This window comes from Polyodon spathula, chromosome 6 (genome assembly GCF_017654505.1).
Source record: "Polyodon spathula isolate WHYD16114869_AA chromosome 6, ASM1765450v1, whole genome shotgun sequence".
NCBI classification, from domain to species: domain Eukaryota; kingdom Metazoa; phylum Chordata; class Actinopteri; order Acipenseriformes; family Polyodontidae; genus Polyodon; species Polyodon spathula.
The window spans coordinates 11,531,501-11,553,258 of NC_054539.1; the positions used below are offsets into that span (position 1 = coordinate 11,531,501).

The 21,758-nt window shown below is 37.0% G+C and overlaps 2 protein-coding genes across 2 annotated transcripts in view; one reads left to right on the plus strand and one right to left on the minus strand.

Moving 5' to 3' along the window:
- Positions 1–1,172, minus strand: part of LOC121316838 (protein tyrosine phosphatase type IVA 1) — an 8,047-nt gene extending 6,875 nt beyond the window's left edge. Inside the window, exon 1 of the mRNA XM_041252083.1 lies at positions 1,014–1,172. The gene's annotated coding sequence lies outside the window, so the exon portion shown is untranslated. The remainder of the gene's footprint in view (positions 1–1,013) is intronic.
- A 15,724-nt stretch (positions 1,173–16,896) lies between these two features.
- On the plus strand, positions 16,897–21,122 carry lgsn (lengsin, lens protein with glutamine synthetase domain). Its single transcript, XM_041251537.1, has 4 exons — positions 16,897–17,237; positions 17,634–18,375; positions 19,065–19,243; positions 19,898–21,122. The coding sequence occupies exons 1-4, from the start codon at positions 17,208–17,210 to the stop codon at positions 21,095–21,097; spliced, it is 2,151 nt and encodes a 716-aa protein (XP_041107471.1). The 5' UTR covers positions 16,897–17,207; the 3' UTR covers positions 21,098–21,122.
- The last annotated feature ends 636 nt before the right edge of the window (positions 21,123–21,758 follow it).

A 21,758-nucleotide genomic window follows, 5' to 3' on the forward strand; every position in this document is an offset into this window, starting at 1 on the left:
TAGTGCCGTTGTTTAAATTGTATGCAGTAGTACATACTAGTATCGCTTGCCAATCACATAACTGTCTGTTGTAAATATAGCCGTTATGGTTTTATTTTAATAATCTTTTTTTTTTTTTTTTTTTTTTTTTTTTTTAATTACCATTTTGCAACTGGCTGCACATAACACAGATGCACATTTCCTGGTGGGCCACAAAAAGCAAAACCAACCAAGAATGAGGGCATGCCATGCCCTACTTCAGTTCAGAACTAAACTGGATTGAACAGGCTCGTGTATTTTGGAATCCGCATTACGGTCTTTTCTTTTAATTAAAAATGTAATCAAAATTCACTCAGCCTCCATCTGTGTTCCAAGATACAACTAACCATAAATACATTTCAAAACAGTGAATTAAATACTAAAACTGCAGTTTAGTAAATTAATCGCGCCGATTGTAAAACTGCCTTATTAAAAACGGGACTGATCTACTTGGTTTAAAATACATTTTAAATGTGTAGAACGACGCTCGATTGGCATACATTAAATCAGCCTTTGCTTGCAGGCAGTGGCCATGCGATTAATGAAAAGTCCCTTTGTGTAGTTTTCACCTCCATCATAAAAGCCTAATCTGGTGCTATTCATAAAACATATTTCATGGGAATAATTCTTACTTTAACAAAACTGAATACCAATCCATATGATGCCCAAGCAATCAAGATGCGTAATATTATACAAATGTATAAAACTTGGGAGTCATCGTATGTTTAGAATGCATCTTGATCCAAGTCTAGAGAGTCACTTGTTAACAATCCCAAACGTCGCGTTTACGTATGTAAAATTCTGCCTTAATCCAGCAACACTGGTGTAATTTTGTTCAGCCAAAAATGTAAACACTTGGAAGCGAAAACAGAATACACATTCCAAACTGTGAGGACAGCAAATCAAACAATACCAACCGAGGCCACGTTTAAATTAATATTTCCACAAAATAACCAATTAACAAAACAAAGCAATATAAATGAACGGGTACTTACAGGGATATGCTTACTCATTGAAGATTGTAGCTTAATCATAAAGCCGGTCCCTAAGAAGAAAATAAAATATATGATGATTCTGTACCATACAGCTTTCAGGCGGCGTCTGCTGCTGTCACTGTGCTTGGCAATCGCTGATCAGAGGCTCCCTTTCTCCGATGACCCCTCCCCCGTATCTACAACAGAATGACGTGACGTAAAGCGCTTACTCAGTGCGTCATAGGTACATACACACATACACATAGATATATGTGTGTGTGTGTGTGTGTGTGTGTGTGTGTATATATTTGTGACGCAAAAGCAATTAAAATGTTTCAAGAATGTAGGTGTTGTTTGTTGAGATGCTGTGTAACGTGTTGGGTAGCAGGTGAATGATTCGGAAGTGTAAAGTGTAGCACTTGCAATTTATTTTAGTGACCAGGGACCTGGGATTTGCTTGAGGACCTCAGGCAGTTCAGAGCAGTTTGGAAATGTGAACTCTGGTATAAAGAATATACGAATTATTTAAAACTCAAGGCATAGTTTTTGAAAAGTGGAATTAAAACATTGATAACAATTATTCTCTGCAGTTTGCACTGATGCGATACTTTTGTTTTTTAACATACCGAAACACCATTGTAAGAAAGACTCGTTTTATTATGATCCACCAAATGAACAACTCAACGCTTTTTGCACCAGTAGTTCTAAATAATCAGTATTTTCTTTTAATTTCCACAATATAGGCAGTGTTGTGTAATACATTGCGGTTGCAGATTCGGACCCCTGCCGGTGAGAACGGGTTAACAGCTCTGAAACTGCACATGAAAACGATTCTTGGAAACTATATTGTGTTTCTGAAAGGAGAATCCACCCACTGATCACATACGTAACCAAGCTGTTCCTCTAAATAGCAAGAGCATATCGCTGCAGAACGAAGGCTCGCACAGCACTTTTCTCTCAGGTAGCTCACACAGGGTCGTGCTTCATTCTGTGCGAGTCTGCGTTCTGCAGCAATACCCTTCTCCTAACCAGTGCTTGAAATAGGGCGGAATACCGCCACTACTCAGTTTCAAATATCTGCGTCCCACCACTTCTGAATTTCACTGCAGGTAACCTCGCTCGGTGGAAAGTGGAATTGGGCTGGGTTCTGCCGCTCACTCCACCGCGCTGACCACGCCCCCGATCCGCGGGGCACCCACTTCCTGGTTGGTGACGATCAGTCAGCCTGCCTCGGGAGCCACCGTTACACTATTTAACATTAATACCTTAACATCCTCAGCAACACCCCCACTATGTACGTAAAATACTAATATTAGTTAATATTAATTTCTTAAAACAAAGGACAATGCCTCCATTATGTGATTATTATTTAAATATAAATATAGGGTTTTAGTCCTCATTTGTCATGTTCATTATGCAATTATATTCATTATTCTATTTATCAAACATAAAAAGAACTATGAGTCTAAATTATAAAAACAATATTTTTAGATTCTGGATCAAGAGAGGTTACCCAGTCTGATAACTATGTCAATAAGCTAATATTAAAAGTTTGTTTATATATATATATATATATATATATATATATATATATATATATATATATATATATATATATATATATATATATATAATGATCTCAAATCAATAATAAATGCTTGATTTCCATTACATGAGAGTCGATGTTGAAATGTCATGCTGATTTGACCTCGGCTCTCATCAAGATAAGCACCAACTAAGACGTAGCTTTACAGTAAACTAATGTGATCCATCTGCATTTCCATCCATTTGCGTTTCTTTCGATCTGATGATGTTGATACCCTTGTGCCTGGTGTTGATGGCTGAAGTGTAATGCTGGCTCTAGGGATCAGCTTATTTTGCCAACCCAGCACATCAGCATACACAACGGCTGCAATTCTGGCTGCAGGGGTCAACCGCAGTGCGGTCTCCCCCGCACATCAGTATGACAACCGCCTGGATTGAGCAAAGTAGGGTACTTCAAGTGGGCACTTTCCGTCCTCAGTGTTTCGTTGACTAGCCCACGACACCTCAAGAGGGCTCGACAGTGATTCTGGCGTCCCAGCATCACCCCCCCCCCGTCCCGCGCTCAATTCAGCCCAGCTTACTTACCAGTAGCATTGCTTTCTTTCTATTGTGCTTGAGATCCCCATCCAGAATCTTTCTGTCTCAACTGCAGCCAGTTGCAGCTCCTATCTGCTGCTTCAGATAAGTTCTTCACTGTGCGACACAACCGGGTTGTAGAGTGTGCTACAAATCCTCGCCAACCCACCTCCACACTGGGTAAACCTGGACTCTCCATCCTCGCTGTTCCGCTTCAGATAAGTTCTTCACTGTGTGACACAACCGGGTTGTAGAGTGTACCACAAATCTTTAACAGCCCACCTCCACTGGGTAAACCAGGACTCTCCATCCTTGCTGTTCCGCTTCAGCAGCTAGTTGAGAATATCGAAGTTTCTTCCTCTCATACGCCTCATCCACAGCATCCTCTTATGGCACTGTTAATGGCAACTTATTGGCCAGGTTACACTTGTCTTCCAATGCTAAGGCCAAACATCGCAACACCTGGTCATGGCGCCAAATAAACCATCCTTGGCTAAGACCCACCTTACATCCTGTCAAAATGTGCCTTAATGTTGCAGGTGATGAACACAAAGGACATGAGGGGTCCTCACCCCCCCCCCCCCCCCCCCCCCCAGAGGTTTAGGTTCTGTGGTGATGGGAGAACATGTTGATCTGATGAGGAAACTGATCCTGATCTGTTCCACTGTCCATAGGTCTTGCATCTTGCACTGTCCACCGATCTTGCATTGTTCCACACTCTCCCATCTCGTCCATTGTCCCTGCTTGGCCTGGGAAATGGTCTTTACACACCTGATCCTCTCCTCCTGCTTTTGCACCTCGTTGACTACCAGCTTCCTCTGTTGAGACCAAGCCCCTATTTTCCATGCTGAACTTGCCCCATTATATCACCAATTCAAAGGGCAGCCTTAGCATCTTCCACGGCTTTCTTTGCCGCCCACTTTCTTCCAGTTTTCAGCACAGGTGCAAGCATTTGTCACGTGAATCTACTAATGTCATTTCCAGTCGGACCTTAGCGCACTTAAACTCCTCGGTTAGAGCAGAGATTGGTAGCTGCAGTTTTCCTTTACCATAAAGTCCAACTCTGCTGAGGCAGCGTGGAACTCCCAACCATTTCCTGACGTATGAACTGGTTGAAGCTTACAACTTCTCAACTGTTGTCAAGGTAATATTGTACTACAGTCAGTGGCCACAGCAGCCTCGGCTGTAAACCAAACTAAAAACACCACAGTTTCAGTTTGCTCGGTAAAGCGCTGCTGTCTATGCTCTTCAATTCTTTCACTGCTTGTTGTCTAACTTCTCCCACACAAACTGTCCTTTAGATCCTCATTGTACCATCTCCCAAGACTTTTCACTGGCTTCTTAGACACGGTTGGTATTGCCTCTCCATTAATGTAGAACCTTTTATCTACTACTTTACCTTTAATTGTAGAGATGCTCCTTCATTTAGTGGGCTTGAATTGCATTCGTGCCAATTTGATGTTATTGGTTAATTTGCCCAATAACCGATTAGTGCAGGCTACTGTTGTAGTCATGGTTGTCATGTCGTCCATGTATGCTAGAATTGGTGGTAGTCGCATTCCAGAAGCCAAGTGCTCTCCTCCAACTACCCATTTTGATGCCCAAATAATTACTTGGTAAAAGCCAGTGGAGAAACGATGCATCCTGCCATTATTCCAACTTCTAGGCATTGCTATGTTGTGCTGAATTCTGAAGTTGAAAAACAAAATTGTAAATCTCCAAAGTAGCTTTCACTAAATTATTATATTATTGTTATTGTCAGCGGTACGCTGAAAAAATCAAATGCTGCCCAAAGAAGTTCATGTGACACTGAACCATATGCATTAGCCAAATCCAGGAATGTCACATGGAGCTCCTTCCTCTCCTTTTAAACTGACTGATTTTTTTGCCAGATATGGGAAACCTGGAATGCCCGCTTTTTGTACTGAAGTGTCAATGAAGCAGTTCTTTAATAGGTAAGTTGACAATCTCTGAGCAATAATGCTGAAGAAAATTTTGCCTTCTATGTTTAACAGGGAAATAGGGTGAAACTGACTGATGCTTGTAGAATCTTTTTCTATTGGTATAAAGACTCCCACCTGCTCGGCATCATGCTCTCGGTACAACCTGTTTTTCCCATGCCACTTTCATCAATTTCCACAGGATTCGTAGAACTCCAGAAGCACTCTTGTATACTCTGTACGGAACTCCATTAGGCCCTGGAGATGATGACGCCCTTTCTTTTTTCACAGCTTGCCCTACTTCTTTCCACTTGGGTGCACAGTCCACCATTTGGTATTCTGGTGCATTGATAGTTGTCTGAAGGAATTGACATAGGCTCCTGCCTTTTTGAATCTGTATGTGTTTCCTCCAAATATCTCCAGCTCTGACAAAAAGAAACTAAACACAATACAATGATTACATTTATTAAGCTAACAAAAGTAAAATATACAAGTTAGAAATCATGATACCAAAAGTATAAAATAGACACAAGAAATAAAACATTTACCAAGCATTTTCATATCATTAAACATGTATGCTTCAGTATGGTACCTTATAGTACATGTGTAAGCAGGATTCATAGCACAGCACATACAGTAACATCAGTGTCTGTTGGCAGGATTCATACATAGCACAGCACGTCCAGTAACATCAGTGTCTGTTGTGTTGGCTGGAATGAAGGCTGTAGTATGTTTCAACAAGTTCAGTTTGGAGCATTTGCAATTGCACTTAGTATTGAGTTGTAATATAAGTTATTTAAAACTAGTACACAGGCTCAATCAATGTTGAAATGGTTCAGACCTTGGTAGCTGTTGTTTTCAAATACACACAAAATCAGTTCAGTTAAAGTCTTGTTTCAATTGTTCATCAAAGTAACATTGTTTATATTTTTAATCTTTAGCAAAGTGATACTTTGTATTAAACATTTTTTTTTTACTTCTGGTTGCATGTAGATATTTGATTTACAAATAAATAGTATTTTACTATTGAATCTGAAAGTCTTTGAAACGTAATGCTTATTCTGGAGATGTGCTCGTTGTTGAAAAAAAAAAAAGACGCCTTCCTCAGGATGAAGATACGTACATAATGGGTCCCCATTCAAGCGAAGGCTCCATGATCACTTGTTTTTGAATCGGAGAGAGAGAGGTAAAATTCATGCTTGTATCACTTAAAGTGCCCAAAGGGAGTTCACTTTAGTTCATTTCCAGGTCAACACAGGAAGTTTATCCTTGATTGAAATCCATCCTTTCATTGGCTTTGAGTTTGAATGACAGTTCCTTGCACACAGGCAATGCACCTCATTAACATAATCAAATCCCCTTCCCAGATAGAGATAAAGCTTCATTTTGATATCACTTTAATTATATTGCTCATAGAAGGATACACAATTCAGTTTCATTGTCCTTACTAAATTACCGTTAGAAGCATGTTAAACACGTTATACAATAATTAAAGTAAAATAATTTAAGAATTATTTTCACTTTAAACTTCTAAAACACGATAAACATTTCAATGTTATTGGGAAAACACACTTAAACAACACGTGAACTTGTGTCCACACGATTGGTAATTAAAATTATTCTAAAGCCAATGTCATCATTTAAATCGTTAAACATTTGGACATAGTGTGCAATCATTTCATGATATCCACCAGGTATTGCCCTTCCTTACCCTTTACTGGAAAAGTGTTCCAGAAGACAGGCATTCTTAATTAAAAGATAAGAATCAGCTATATTTATTTCAACAAGACTAACAGGTCAGCAGAGCAGGTAATCTAAAACATTCCCCAATTTAAATATTTACAACCCTGTTACCAGTATCTTATACTTTTGACTTCAGAATGTTTAGGGGGGAAGGAAGGTTTAGTAAAGGGAAAAATCGGCAAACTTAATTGTCAATACAATAAAGATTGTTCATTTTAAATGTTTTGTGGATGTCTCCTTTCTGATTGGTCAAGATGCTCACTTGTTTGGTTAGCTTCTGGACTTTTACACCTGCTCAGAAACCTTGAGCATGGCTGGGAACATACAGCTATGGCCAAAAGTTTTGCATCGAATGAAACATATTGAATTACATGCCGCTTTGTAGTTTACTTAATGAAAAACTGACAAAAAGAGATTATTCCATTGGGTTTAAACTGTTACCATGTATTTCCTTTCATGAATGTCTCTATATGTTGATGTAGAAAGTATGTCCCATGTAATCCCGTTTGGATGGATGGATGGTTGGAGATATATATTGGAATAACCTTTGAAAGGAGTCATCAGAAGCGAGAGGCGTGTACTAAGTAAGTAGGAAGAAAAGGTAATCAATTTGTGTCAAGATTAGAACAACTATGCTGAATTTTGGTTGAGAAATTGCTGTGTTGGAATTTCCACATTAAAATCAATGCAGATATCCACATAATATTACCGAGGAGAAGAGAAATGATGGGAGTTGCTTGGTTCTACATAGATATGGAACTGAAGTTTTGGCATTATTATTATTATTATTATTATTATTATTATTGACGTCATTAATATTATTACTAATTAGTTATTATAAATGTAATTTAATTTAATTTACCCACTTGGACAGGTAGTGTCATACCCAGGCCCTAAGTTTGCTTTCTTTGCTTGCTGTGCTGTGTAGACTATCACACTCATAAATACATTAATGCATTTTGGGGAACATTGCAATGCAAATTTAAACATACTAGGTATGATTAGTTTCAGCAGTGCAGTGGAACAGATGTTAATACAGTCAGTCATTAATATTTCATGCAATTGCGCAAAGATGCAGGCAGAGGATATCTCGTTCAATTCATGCTCAATTGGGTTGATATCCAGGGGTTTTGGTGTAAAATGTCTGCTTCTCAAACCATCCACACACAACTTTGGCCCAAATGGCTGCATTATTGCCTTAACTCCAGTTCTTGAGGGCGGCAGTGACGTCTGGTTTTCATTCCAACTTAAGCTCTCAATTAACATAATTAATCTAATTATTTGCTTAATTGGACATATTTAATATTTTTCAAGGTCTTTTACAGTTGATGATTTAAAAAAATGCACTTGATTTATTTATTCTGCATAGTAGAGTCAGTGAAAACCACGCACTGTGCTCTTTGTGAGATTGACACATCTGCTGATCAGTAACTTATACAAAGGTAACGCTTCATTATGTCTATTTTAACTGTCATGATAGTGTGGTGTTAAGTTAGGGGGGAGTATATCTATTATATGATAATGAGTGCTTTTTGCATATGATTCCTCCCATGTGTATGATGCGTATTACACCCCCCCCCCCCCCCCCCCCCCCACGAGTAGCTCAAATTGAAGATGAATCATGCAATTCATTCAAAATCAGAATTTTGGTTTGTTTGCAACTTATTTCTTACAAGTATTTTTTTTTAGGTTAGTTGTTTCACATTTATCCCATCAGTCAATATGTATTTCTTGTCAACCTAATAGATTACATAGTTGAAGTTTCCATGAGTGGTTTTTTTAGCTCTCATTTAAAATGCTTTTTTGGGTTTCCATTCCATTTTACTTGAGTAAACCAGGCTTTTCACCCGACGTCATGCAAGTGAATGGGAAAGGTGGGGGTTGATATGTAAATTAGCTATGCGTAAAGTACTCATGCTGTTTTTGAAGATTACTAGTGAAATTTTGTGAAAATGTGGTTTCCATGCGCAGAGAACTGATACACGAGTGAATCTAAGCTGCTGTAATAAAACAAAATACCTTGTGTTCCGCGGTTGGTTATTAATGTGTTTTAGTGCTCTTGCCCAAATTGTTTTTTAAATATCATCGACGGGGAGGCATGTCATTAGTATTGAATCCATTTCAACTCATTTATCTTATGAATCATTTCTTAAAAATTAACTGAGAGTTATAAAATGAAACTGACCCACAGAGGTCACCATGGCTGAAAACCTGCGAAAACATAGGATTCTAAATCTCTGTGCCAGATGTCTTCCAAGTATGCTCACAAGGCTGTCTGGATTGGGAACAGTGGATGTTTTCCCTTTGTTTCAGGAGCTTGAACCTCCAAACATCCTCTACCAGCAAATCCTTATGCCTTGTTATCTAATGCCAGTGGCTAGCAAAAGAACGGTTTGGACACATACTCTTTCATCTTGACGATGGGAAGAGGCTGTGCTGCATCACTCTTTCACAGATCTGCAGTGGAAAGAGTCTTTTCGTGTCACCAGGGCAGCATTCAGCATTTTAGTGGAACTAGGAAGAGATGCAGCCAAAAAAGAATTACGTACTGCCTCCTGTGCTCTAAATAGGCTGGCATCCTCAGCTGAGTACAGCGTTAGGGTTACTGAGCTGAGTACAGCGTAGTTGGCAATGTGTTTGGGGTGCATAAAACCACAGTTCATCGCTGTATTTACAAGTTTGTCAACTCCCTTGTTCAGAGGCTCTGCAACACGCACATAGCTATGCTAGATGTAACTGAAGCAAAACTTATTGCTCTGCAGGTCCACATGTAAATTTCCCCATATGGAATGTTTCCCTTGTGCCGTGAAACTGTTTGCTTTTCTTTCAGGAATCCTGCACCAAAATGAACTGTGGACTCACTTGCACCAAATTAACTCCACCATAAGAATTTTTTTAAGATTCACTCATCGCACAAAAGGGATTTCTTAATATGCTTTGCTAAAGTTGTGCCAGCTTGCTGCCACTGCTACTAATTAAATGACGTTTATAAACAGAGAGCTCATCTAGTTGTTGAAATTTCAGTGATTTATCAGCCACAGCCTGGAGGCATGTATGTCAAATTGTATATATATGTTCATCTGGTAGAGTTAACAATGCCAATGGAAGATGCTGTGGATGACGTGTATGAGAGGAAGAAACTTCGGTATGCTTAACTAGCTGCTGAAGCGGAACAGCGAGGATGGAGAGTCAGAGTTTACCCAGTGGAGGTGGGTTGTCGAGGATTTGTGGCACATTCTATAACTCGGTTTCTCAGAGATGTGGGGTTCAGTGGCCAAGAGTTGTGTCGCACAGTGAAGAACTTATCTGATGTAATAGAAAGGAGCAGTAGAAAGGTGCCAGTAGTCATTTTAATCATAGCGATTAGTTAAATAAAAATAACCTGGGTACTTATGACCCCACATAAAAGGCAGCTTTGTATATTGGTGCTTTCATTTCATGTTCTTCCAGGGCTAGCCTGTGAGTCACATCTTAATGCATGTAACTGGGAGATGGCTTTGAAAATATTACTGTAGAGATAGACATTATACAGGAATGTAGCTTAAAGGTTTTTGTATTTGGATAAAATGCTATAAGGTAGTATAATTACATATAGGCCTACACTTCTGGCTCAATTCTTTTTGAAAGGAGAAAAACAATGTTCTAAAACTAATATAAATTTGGAATATTTATTTTCCTGCATCTACTTAAATCCAAATTGTTTCTTTATAGTTTTACAACATCAAAATGTTTTGCAAACAGATCAAAGCCAGGCCCAAAATCAGAGCTATATACTATACTTATACATTATGATAAGTAGAATACGATGCAACTAATCAAAGCCATAACATAAAAGTGTGGAAGCTTTGACTTTATCTGTTAAAGCAAAGAGATTATGTAATGTTTCTGCCAGTGTTCTGTACTTCACATATGAACTGTTTACTAGCACTCTAGTTTTTATGAATACCTCAGAGACAAGAGGCCACCCTAAGTATGTCAAAGCAGTTTATAGTAAGGAATATTCTATGAGGAAACAACTGTTAGCCTGTAACTTCATGCCATGTCTATATGATCATTTCTAATGGTGACCTAGAGTATACATTTCAAACCCAACCACTCCACTGCAAGCCACCAAAAAAGTATAACTGATACGTACTTGGTAACTCTTCCCTGGTGATTTCAGTCCATTATAATTATAAAGCATTACAGAGCAAGTAGTAAAGTGTATTGACATTTACAAATGCATACATATGTATATATATACACTTTTTATTCAAAATAAAGCTTTTATCCCGTAGTCCAAAGAAGAAGATGATGATGAAGAAGATGATTTCCAGTAAATTACATTAAATCATTACCCTGCTTTAAAAAAGAGCAATATTGATGATATCTATAATGTAATATAAACACAGAATCACATGAATGAAATCTACTGTCAATTTAACCCTTTTTGATTGCCATTCTCAGCCTACCTCTTTGCACACAAAATGAATTGCGTGGAAAAAGATACAGCGTCTGAGTCAAGTACATACAATTAATAATGGTAATCCATGGAAATGTATTCAAATTCTCTCCCCTAATACCGCGAGGGAGGGACTTGATATAAAAACCATATTTACTTAAAGGGGCTAACTTTCCTAAGTGTCTCAAAGCGTGTTAAGTTTACCACTTATTGAAACCAGGCGGTGTCTGTCTAAATCACAATATAAATAGAGCAGACCACAAGTAGTGCTGTGTGGGATACATGATAAACACGTATATATGCTTTCAGGTACTGTATTTAAATGATAAATGGTCGCCTGTGTTCCACAGAACACTACAAATAAAATGTCAAATATAGGCTACATAAGATATTTTGCTGGTTTTGTGGATTAAGGGCAATATTTTAACATACAGTGTTGTAATACTGTACATAATGATATGATTCTCAAATTGCAACTTAGTAAAAGATGACTGCATGTGAATTGTATTACATAATCATTTCCTTTATTATGATTCCAATTTCTCAATGCCAAGAGACAGTTGTGCTCTTTTAACACATGGATTACACTGAATTATTTTGGCCCTGAAAACATTAGCATTTTTTGTCATGGAAAAAACAACAGCGAGTATTGCACAAATTGTGACAAGCCTGTGCAGCATGTCAAAATCGCAGTATAAGCAGTTGGAAGGTTAAAGTTTCTTACTAGAATAAAAAGAAATAAACCGCACACTTGCAATCCCTTTAAAGGAAACACATTTATATTTAGCCAATGTTTCAGTACCAGAGTACCTTCAAAACAAATATTTGTTTTTAGTTAATTATTTTCTGTTTCTCCACTTTGACCATCTCAAAGCAAGACATTCCCGGTGTTACGCAAAATTCTGTATCCCCGCATGATTCCATGCCTGTGCAGATTGACAACAAAACCAAACTAATTCTGTAGCAAAATAGAACAGCACATTTAACACCACTGATTTTCTACAATACGCTCAGCCTCCTGTGTTGCTCAATACATGAAACCCTTGATTAAAAGTAACCCTATAAAACTGTATTTTCCTTTTGCAACACATTTTATTTTTATTACATGTAAATACTGTTCAGAAGCATCAAACGTTCACTTATAGCAATCTTGATCTACGCAGGGGTCAAATTTAAGGGGATACAGAATTCTATGGGATACAGAAATCAGCATAACACCGGGCCACCAGCCCTCATCACACAGAGACCCAATGAAGATGTAGCTGGTGTTGGCTGCTGCCTCCTTGGTTTCTGTCATTCTGACAAAGTGAGAGCTGGACTACTAGTCCTTTGGAGTGCCCATATACTAAAATAAAGGGTGTGTAACGCGTGCAGCATTTCGTGTGCTATGATGACTGGTAAATTATCATTTAGTTTGCCTTATTCATGCATGTTAATATATTAGTTTTGCATGCAGTATGGGCTTCTCTTACCATGTAGTATTTCAGGTAATTTACCACTGTTAGAGGACCATTGTCTTAGCTGGAAATTTACAGTAATTGTTATTAAAAACAATATTCTTGTGAACTCGTAAATTTACAAACATTGATAATATAGTGTATTAAAAGCTTTACTAAAATCACTAAAATTAAGTAATTTGTCATTCAGGAAATTGATTACAGTCTAATTAATTAATTAGAATGATAATTATTATACATATATTATTTATTTTGGTACTGCATTGTGTGAAATCACACCAGGAAAATAGAAATGTGTTAATAACTTAGGAAAAATAGTATTTTTAAACTGAATGCATAATAGTATTTTAAACTAAATGCATTTTGTAAGATGTATGACTCTGTCTAAATAAAGATTGGAGTGAGCTAATTATGTAATCTTGCTTACATTTAAAACAGCCAATCATTGAACTAAAGATAGAAAACATGCTGATAAAAACTCTTGTTATTTGATAATCTTGGCCATATCCTGCCCATTCACAATGTTATAAAAACCCTTGCAAGAAGGAAAATCAAAAACTCTGTCTCTCTCAAAGAAATGGAAGCCATTCTGAAAATGAAAAAGTCTTAAGAAAGCTGTCTCTTGGAAAAGCTAAACAGGAACATCTGAATGTGTACGCAGTCAGACTGAAGTGCTGGCAAGACAACAATACTCTCAACATTTCAACTTCATGGAACAAACACAGCATCTGGAAAACAACTTCACAAAGAAAAGATCTTAATTCAGACAATGGATAAAGACTATATTGCTACTAAATCTAAAAGTATACTAAAATACACAAAGAAGTAAAGAGAAGTTACTTAATGCCAAAGTGCTTTTTAAATCTGCTAGAATTGGTGCTCCTTTACTGAAACAAACAGCATTGTTTGCACAGAAAAATGAAACCATGTGTTGTGTGGCTTCGTCAAGTCCTGAAGAAAAAGCCATCTTGTTTTTTCGTCATAATCCTTTAACTGAAGAGAGGACAACAAACTGAACAAAAGCTATATACAGTAATTCTACATTGCAAGACTGTTTCCACTTCTCTTTTTAGGACTGGTAACCAAACCACATATGTATTTCCATGGTGCATGAATCAATTGTATGATTAAGTCTGTTTAAATTGAGTATGAATTAATGATATTAACCTGTGTTGAATTATTACATGAAAAAAATAAATTAATGAAATGTTACCTTTTGGATATACACCCACCCCTCATTATATAGGTCCTCGCTATACTGCGGATTTGGATATATTGTGGTCCTGGAGTTGGCTCCCCATTTTTACAGTCTATTATTAACTATTAAAAACAAAGCATTAATATCGTACTGTTTTCATATACACACGTATTGCAAAATAACACAAAGCAAATTCAATATCTATTTGCTGAAGCGGTTTTTATTTTAGCAGACGAGGTGTTCACATGTGACACCAATGCACTAAAAGAAGTCACAAGGCAGTGACGTCAGCTCCCTAGCACCAAGCCTCCTATGTTGTTGGGAATGGATTATTTCAAAGCAGCAGGTTTTTGTATTTGAGAAAGGAGAGGAAGACTTGTGAAATTAGTTGAGCCTGAAGTTGATGAGAAGCAATTACTCTCTGCAGTAAGAATTAAAACGGTGTGCTGCTTTTTGTATGAAAAATGAGAAAAAGAAGGTTGTGCAGAGGATTTATACTGGACCCTGACACCCTCAATAAAACGAGGGAGCAGTTGTACAGTATTTATTTGTTAGCCTGTTTATTTTTCTATGGGTCTCCCTCTATATCGCGGCCCTCGATATATAGCGGATTTATATTGGACCCTGACATCCGCAATATATCGAGTGGGTGGTGTCTTTAGACTCTTAATTACAACTGAATATATGGTTATTTTTTTTTATTAAACATACTTAGTGTAATACATTATTATACATTGGAAACAAATTATTACAATCTAATGCAATCTACTTTTTTATTTTTGTAACTCTTTAAATACTTTCATCAGGATTTATTTGTTTTGATTTTGACTGTTGAATAGCACTGCTAACATTGAATTGAATCAAAATTGAATATTGTCTAAAGATTAAATCCTATGCCGAATGAATCAATCATAAATATAGCCAGAATTCAATGATTACTGTAAAATATATATTCATATGTTCAGTGTAATTTTTGATTGCACTTATATATGAATGTAGTTTTGATGGTAAGATAGAACGGTATTGTGGTAACACCCTAGATCATTTATAGAAAAATATTGTTTATACATAACTAAAGACATGTCTTGAGAAAGTATCCAAAATCATTTTAATCATTTACTTGTCTCAAGATAGCTTAAAGTTTAATGTTACAATTACTTTATCACAAAATTATTTTTTCTCATTCATCGTTGAATTATCACCACATAGCCATTATTTTGTAGCTTCATATATAATTGCTCCTAAAAAAAAATACACAGAAAATCGTAAAGACAGGCTGTTATTGAAATAAATTATCTGTTATGGGTCCATGCAAACCTCTAAATTGCTTTTCCAAAATAGTCCACTAGATGGCAGTTTGTGTCCCTGTTAATACTAAAGAAGACTGGTAGGTAGTTCTGAAACGCTTCGACAAAAACAAACATTTCTCATCTCAAAAACAACAGTTGTTTGACGTGTTTATTTGAGTGTATAGTCTACAGACAAAATTCAAATAAAAACAGCTGCCTTTTAGACAGTATTGTGGGACGAGGTCCACATTTGGTATTATCAAGTCTTGAAAAATATATAGCCATAAAGGCCGAATTAGTTCTGGTCTCACCGTCTATGTGCTTGCACAGGTGACAGTTTGATGAATGTTTTCTATCAATTCAGGGAAAGTCTATTAAGCTGCCAATCAAAGTACCACTTTTTTTTTTTTTTTTCAAATGGAGCAGTAAACAAAAAACGTTTTTTTTTCCTTGACACTTTGAGCCAGATTTTATAAGCATTAGCACCAATAGTTGATCATAGTGCCTGTTTTTGTTTAATAAATCAACACTCCAGTGTGGAGTGAAAAAAAAAAAGGTATTTATGTCAGTTGTCTACAGTAAAATGAAATTAGCCAGATGGGCTGAGGCATACTGGGGTGGCTTGGCAAGTGTCACTTTCATAAGTGTCGAATATATAAACCCAAAATAGCAGCTTGCCACTTTACTTGCAGTATTCTCAGGTGACATGTGCATTTTGTGATTTTGGAATAATATTTCCCAGACAGGATTTTTAACAGGCAATTAAATGTACTAACCTGTGGAAATCAGCTTGCTGTGCCTCAGGGTGTATATTTAGATCTCAGTTTGACTATGCACAATACATCTGAAGCTAAATACTTAGTGGATTTGCATAGTTGTTTGTCTGACCTTTTCCTCTTGTTAAATAATAAATTGCCTAGATGCAATTAATCGCACCGAAAGGAAATAAACTGCATTATAATTTATCAGATGCTTTAAAAAGGGCGTAGAATAATGACATATTGATTTGATGTACTTGCAGCCTAGCAACTGACAATCTATTTAACTTTCACGTTATTTTTTTTTTTTTTTTATGAAATTCAAATCACTACATACTAGTCAACAATTATTTGGCCAGTCTTGAATATTTTACAATTAAATTATTATTTTAGGTTAGTACAGTGTGGGAATCAAAGATTAGTTGCTAATTGAAAACCATTATCTTACTTGAGCTAAAAAAAAAAAAAACAATATCACATCATTCTTGAGGTGAAGAACATTTCTGACTCCATTGTGTCATCTAGTCATGATTTTCACATATTTTCTATTCTGGCGATGGCGGTAGATAAAAAGAAAAAATGGGGATACGCAATATAAACTCCCTTTTATTTACAATAATAACATGTCTGTTACTAAATTTAACATCTCTTTAGGAATAGAATCAGTTTTCAAGTGTTGGAAGTTTCTAACAGTCTAACAGTATAGGAACGTTTTATTAATATACTGTATAAGCCATTTTATGATAAATGTATTACAAAACAGCTCTTTCTAAAATAATATTAATGGAAAAACATTAATGGACATCACAATCAGGTAAACTGGTCCACATAGGTGATGATACAAGTCTGTATACAGTACACTTAATTGCAGTTCAGCAGTTCAAAAAACATTTAACAAGCCACATTCATTTGGGGAAATGTTTTCGAGAACAGCATTGAATAAAAGCTCTCTGGGCACGCAGTACACAAAAGGCTGAATAATGTGTTTTTTTTTTGTTTTTTTTTTACCCTAGCACAATGACTCGCTGAGGGAGGCAGCTATCATCTGTTTGACATTTCTGGTTCAGCTAATTGACCATGGGACGACCACCAGAGCAGTGCTCTCTTTAATCCCTATCAGTTACCATCTGTATGTGCCAAGAAGCGGTAATAGAAGAGTACACAGAATTTTCCAACATGTCACTATTGTTCAATTATCTATAAAAGATCCAGGGCTCACAACTTCTTTTTAAACGAGTTCTCTGATTTGCTATTTTCTGTTAAACAAAATGGATGAGGGAGAGGATCCCAATTTGAAGGTAATGTTATTGTGGTGTTTTCTTTTTTTTAACTGAAGATCATGAAATCCTTCAAGAGTAATATGCATCGAAGCAGTAAATAATATTTCAAATGTTTTATGTCTTTGTTATTATATTGGAGAAAAAAAATACATATATTTTGAAAGTTAATGTTATATGAGTTCTAGTAAATAATTACGCTTACAGGAAATACTTTATTATCATTGCATATAATAAGGTTTATTTATCTAAACTGATATACTATGAACAAAAAAAAAAGTTTTCATTAAGATATGTATATTTTTAAATCGCTACATATCTCATCACCCAGGAAAGATCGGCATGATTATTTTTTGTTATACATAATCAGCATGTAACAGACCTGAGAATGTAGTACATTCCGTTTGTTTTTTTCAGGAAACACCTGACACTGGTGAAGATCAAATCATTGGAAGTGGGGTTAGCATTGGAAAGAGAAAGGGAGTGAAAATCAATGGAAAGCGCCTGCCGCCCACGGAGTGGGAGAGGGTGGAATCCTCTCCACCATCCAGCCAGTCTTACATTCATAGGTTGCAAGATAACTCGCCAATAGGAATGGATCCTCTGTGGAAAATATACAGCCACCCACAGGGATGCGAGCAGCAAGGAAAAGAAAATCAACAGGAAGCCACTAATGAAAGCAAGGAAAGACCCAGAGCACCACAAGCACAAAGGGAGATTTCAGATCAGTGGAGCACAGACACGGGTACAAACAGAACCCCTGCTTCAGATCCAGGAAATTCAAAACAGACTTTAGCAGAACTGAAGAGTCTTTTAAGAGAAAGTGCACTGCTTAACACCAAAGGCAGAGAGAGCAACAAAACGGGGAGTGCATATACCTATTTGCATGTAACAAAGCCTGATGACAAGGCAAATGAGGGACCCATTAGGTCTTTTACTACTTTCAAACCCCATTCCGAGGTGCCCCAGGTGCAGAGGATACAGAAGCCTAAGGAAGGAGTTAGTAACATCCCCCAACTGAAACACAGCTCAGACCTATCAAGTTCCTATAATCCTGATGTTAGCAGTCCTAAACAATCCATCTTAAGACCACCAGGTGGCCAGGGAACTTGTGATACAGGATCAAAATCCAGTCAGGCTGGGAGTAACATTCAAACAGGTTAGTACTGTTGATATATCTCCTTTTTTGTTTCAAAGAACAGTTTTTGTACACCTGTTTATACTGATCAATCAGATGTCAGTTTGTCCTTTTAAACAATTACGACTGGTTCAGTCAGAAAACTCATGCGATAGATTATTTATTAACCCTTAGACTAGACAACACTGCTACATTACATCTTTCACACTACATTCTTTGGCTTTTGGCCTCGCCTTTCAAGGTACCCCTGTCAATAAATTAGCTCCACGGATAAGTGGAGAAGCTGACTGTAGGTAAGCCATGGGCAGGGGGCAGGGGGCAGGATAGCTGCTTTCCCCCGTTAGACAAAGCCAAAAAAAGCAGGTGGAGGGTGGGGAGGAGGAGGTGAACTCTAGCGCACAGCAGGGATCTAATGGATTGAGGTCAGATATAAATATTTTCCTTATCGACCATTGGACGTATTGTTTATCAAAGGACAAATAACGTACTAGCTAGCTGATGATTTGATCTGGTATTATTGTACCTAAAATATGTTTGATATTTATGTGATTTGCTTGATTTTCCTGGACTGCCTAATGTTACCTTAAATAAAGCAGTCCAAGATTAGTGAATGAACGGGCTCTGTGAAACAAGTTGTTGAAGTTAAATGTGCATATCATTCTGTAGTAAAAGTACTAATATTGTTGTTTGCTAAAACATGTTTTTATCAGATAATGCAAAGGATCCAAATATGAACACCTTTGGAATGCAGAGTGATGTACAACTAACTTCAGGCATAGATCACATAAAACAACAGATTGCAAGAGAAGACATCAGTTTTGTCCGTTTTGAAGCAACAGATTTGCATGGGGTATCAAGATCCAAGACTGTTCCTTCTCGGTTTTTCCAGGTAAGCAGAATGAGATATAGGCTGAAACTCAGGCTAAAACATACCTCTAGTAGGCTGTGAATATTTTTATATCAAGCTTCAATTCTAGTTATTATTCCAATGATTATTATTCTGTTAATGTCAATGGGAGGTTCTGATGTCCTTGTTGTGCATGCCTCCCAACAACTGTGTGGGTACGGGGATCAGAGTATGCTAGTAAAGATCCAATCACTGCCTGCACATCTGATCCAAATCCAAATTTGAGGTAGAATTCCCTTTTAAATCCTGTGTCGTAATTATTACAGTTAACTGGCTTGTGTAGAAACCAACATAAAAACACAACACATGCATTGAATGCTGCCCTGTGTTCAGTTTCATAGTTTTATAAAGAATATGGAGCCATGTTATAATCACAATAAGAATCAACCCATTGTGGGTACCAGTGGGTACCAGCTCACGAGTTGTGCAATTGTTTCACAGCAACCCATAGCAACATACTCTTAAAACCACAGCAAACTACATGTAGGTATTGAAAATCAAGATAATTTATCGTAAAGCATAATGAAATCATACACAAGTACAGCATAAACAGGGTAAAATGACCACAGTATAATTCTATAAAATAATACAAACTCCTATGTGGCTTATTGCCTTAATATGTTTTCTGTCTGGCAGGAAAAGGCTATATATGGTGTTACAATGCCACGGAGCTACCTGGAATTAACCCTGAGTCCTCAAGATAATGAAGTGGATCATGTCAGTGCTGCAAATTTCAACAGCGATGTTCTGCTCATCCCGGATCTTCTCACATTCCGAGTCCTCCCATGGGCTGATAAAACGGCCCGAGTGATTTGTGACTCTTACACAATTACAGGAAGCCCTCTTCGTACGTCCCCCCGACACATAGCAAAACAGCAGCTGAGTCAGCTCAGGGCTGTGGGTTTTTCCTTGCATTCATCTTTTACATACGAGTGCTGCATTTTTGGGGTTCCCGAGAAGGTCAATTCAAAGACATTATTTTTCCCAGCTGCAACTTTACTGAGCAATCATGATCTACCTTTCTTCCAGCAACTTATTCATGGAATGTATTACATGGGAGCAGATGTGGATAGTTTCTCTTCCGCGAGTGGTCCTGGCCAAATTGAGATCTCCTTTAAACCAGAATTTGGCATCATTTCTGCAGACAATGCCTTTACTTTTAAAACCGGCATAAAAGAGATGGCCAAGAAGCATGGGTTCTTTGCCAGTTTTTTCACAGATGATGGATTTTACAACTCTGGAGTCCTGTCTCATAGTCTCTGGGATGTGAATGGCAAGAAGAATCTCTTGAAAACTGTGCCAAGTGAATTATCAGAGATAGGAAAGAAGTGGCTAGCTGGACTTATGCATCATTCTGCAGCTCTAAGTTGTCTGATGGCCCCTGGAGTCAGCTGCCGCAAGCATTTTACTACTGAACATATCGATACAGAAAACAAAGAGGCCAAACAGCTTATCTATGCAACCTGGGGATTCAACAACAATAGCTGTGCCTTCAATGTTAAATGTCATGGAGGAAAAGGCACATACATAGACAATAAACTTGGCTCAGCTTCAGCCAATCCCTATCTTGCCCTTGCAGCTACGGTAGCTGCTGGCCTGGATGGTATCAGACGAAGCCTTACCATTGATGGTGGAACACTGAACCAAAAGCAGCTAAAGAACTTTGCTATTCCCATAAAGCTAGAAGATGCTCTTGTTGCACTTGAGGAAGACCACATTATGAGAGATGCTTTAGGAGATCCCTTTGTCCAATATTTTATTGCCATGAAACGTTATGAGATAGAAACTAAAGAACTGGATGCTGAAAGAAACAAATGTCTTGAATACTTCATTTAGGCTTCCATTATATTCCATTTGTTAATATTTTATCCAGGGTCCCAATATATTAATATATATATATATATATATATATATATATATATATATATATATTCTATATATATATATATATATAGTCATATTACAAACATACAAACTGACACTCTGTAAAATTTTAAGTGAGTTACTGTGTTTTAGGATTCAATATTTCAGAATTTGGCTATTTAGAGTGGTTAGTATTACATTTTAAATAATGGAACATGGTTGAATGTATCTTTGGTTCTCGGATGTGGGTATCATATTTAATAGCACTTGAATTAATCTCTATCAAGTATATTGTCTCAAAAATAAATTAAATTAATAATTTATATACAATACTTTTCATGTATAACTCGTTAATTTGATTATTGTGGATATTTTCCAACCAGGTTGAAATAATGTTATTATATTTTTTCTTAGAACAATTTCAATAACTGGTTAAACATATTTAGTTATTTAGCAGTATTTAGGCAGAGAAGGACTATTTGTTTGGTGCAGCTCACAGAAGCAATACAATTAATAAAATAAAATGTTGCTCTATAATAGTCATGCAGCTACAAAGGTGTGTACTGTTGTATTGGTTTTACATATGATATGAAATGTGTTTTTTGTGGTTGTCATGGGGTTTCAGTTTATTATA

Excerpts from the sequence above, each read along its gene's own strand:
- lgsn (XM_041251537.1), top strand. The coding sequence starts at position 17,208 with ATGGATGAGGGAGAGGATCCCAATTTGAAG. Across the intron at positions 17,238-17,633 it reads GAGAGGATCCCAATTTGAAG|GAAACACCTGACACTGGTGA; the intron begins GTAATGTTATTG and ends TGTTTTTTTCAG. Across the intron at positions 19,244-19,897 it reads TTCCTTCTCGGTTTTTCCAG|GAAAAGGCTATATATGGTGT; the intron begins GTAAGCAGAATG and ends TCTGTCTGGCAG.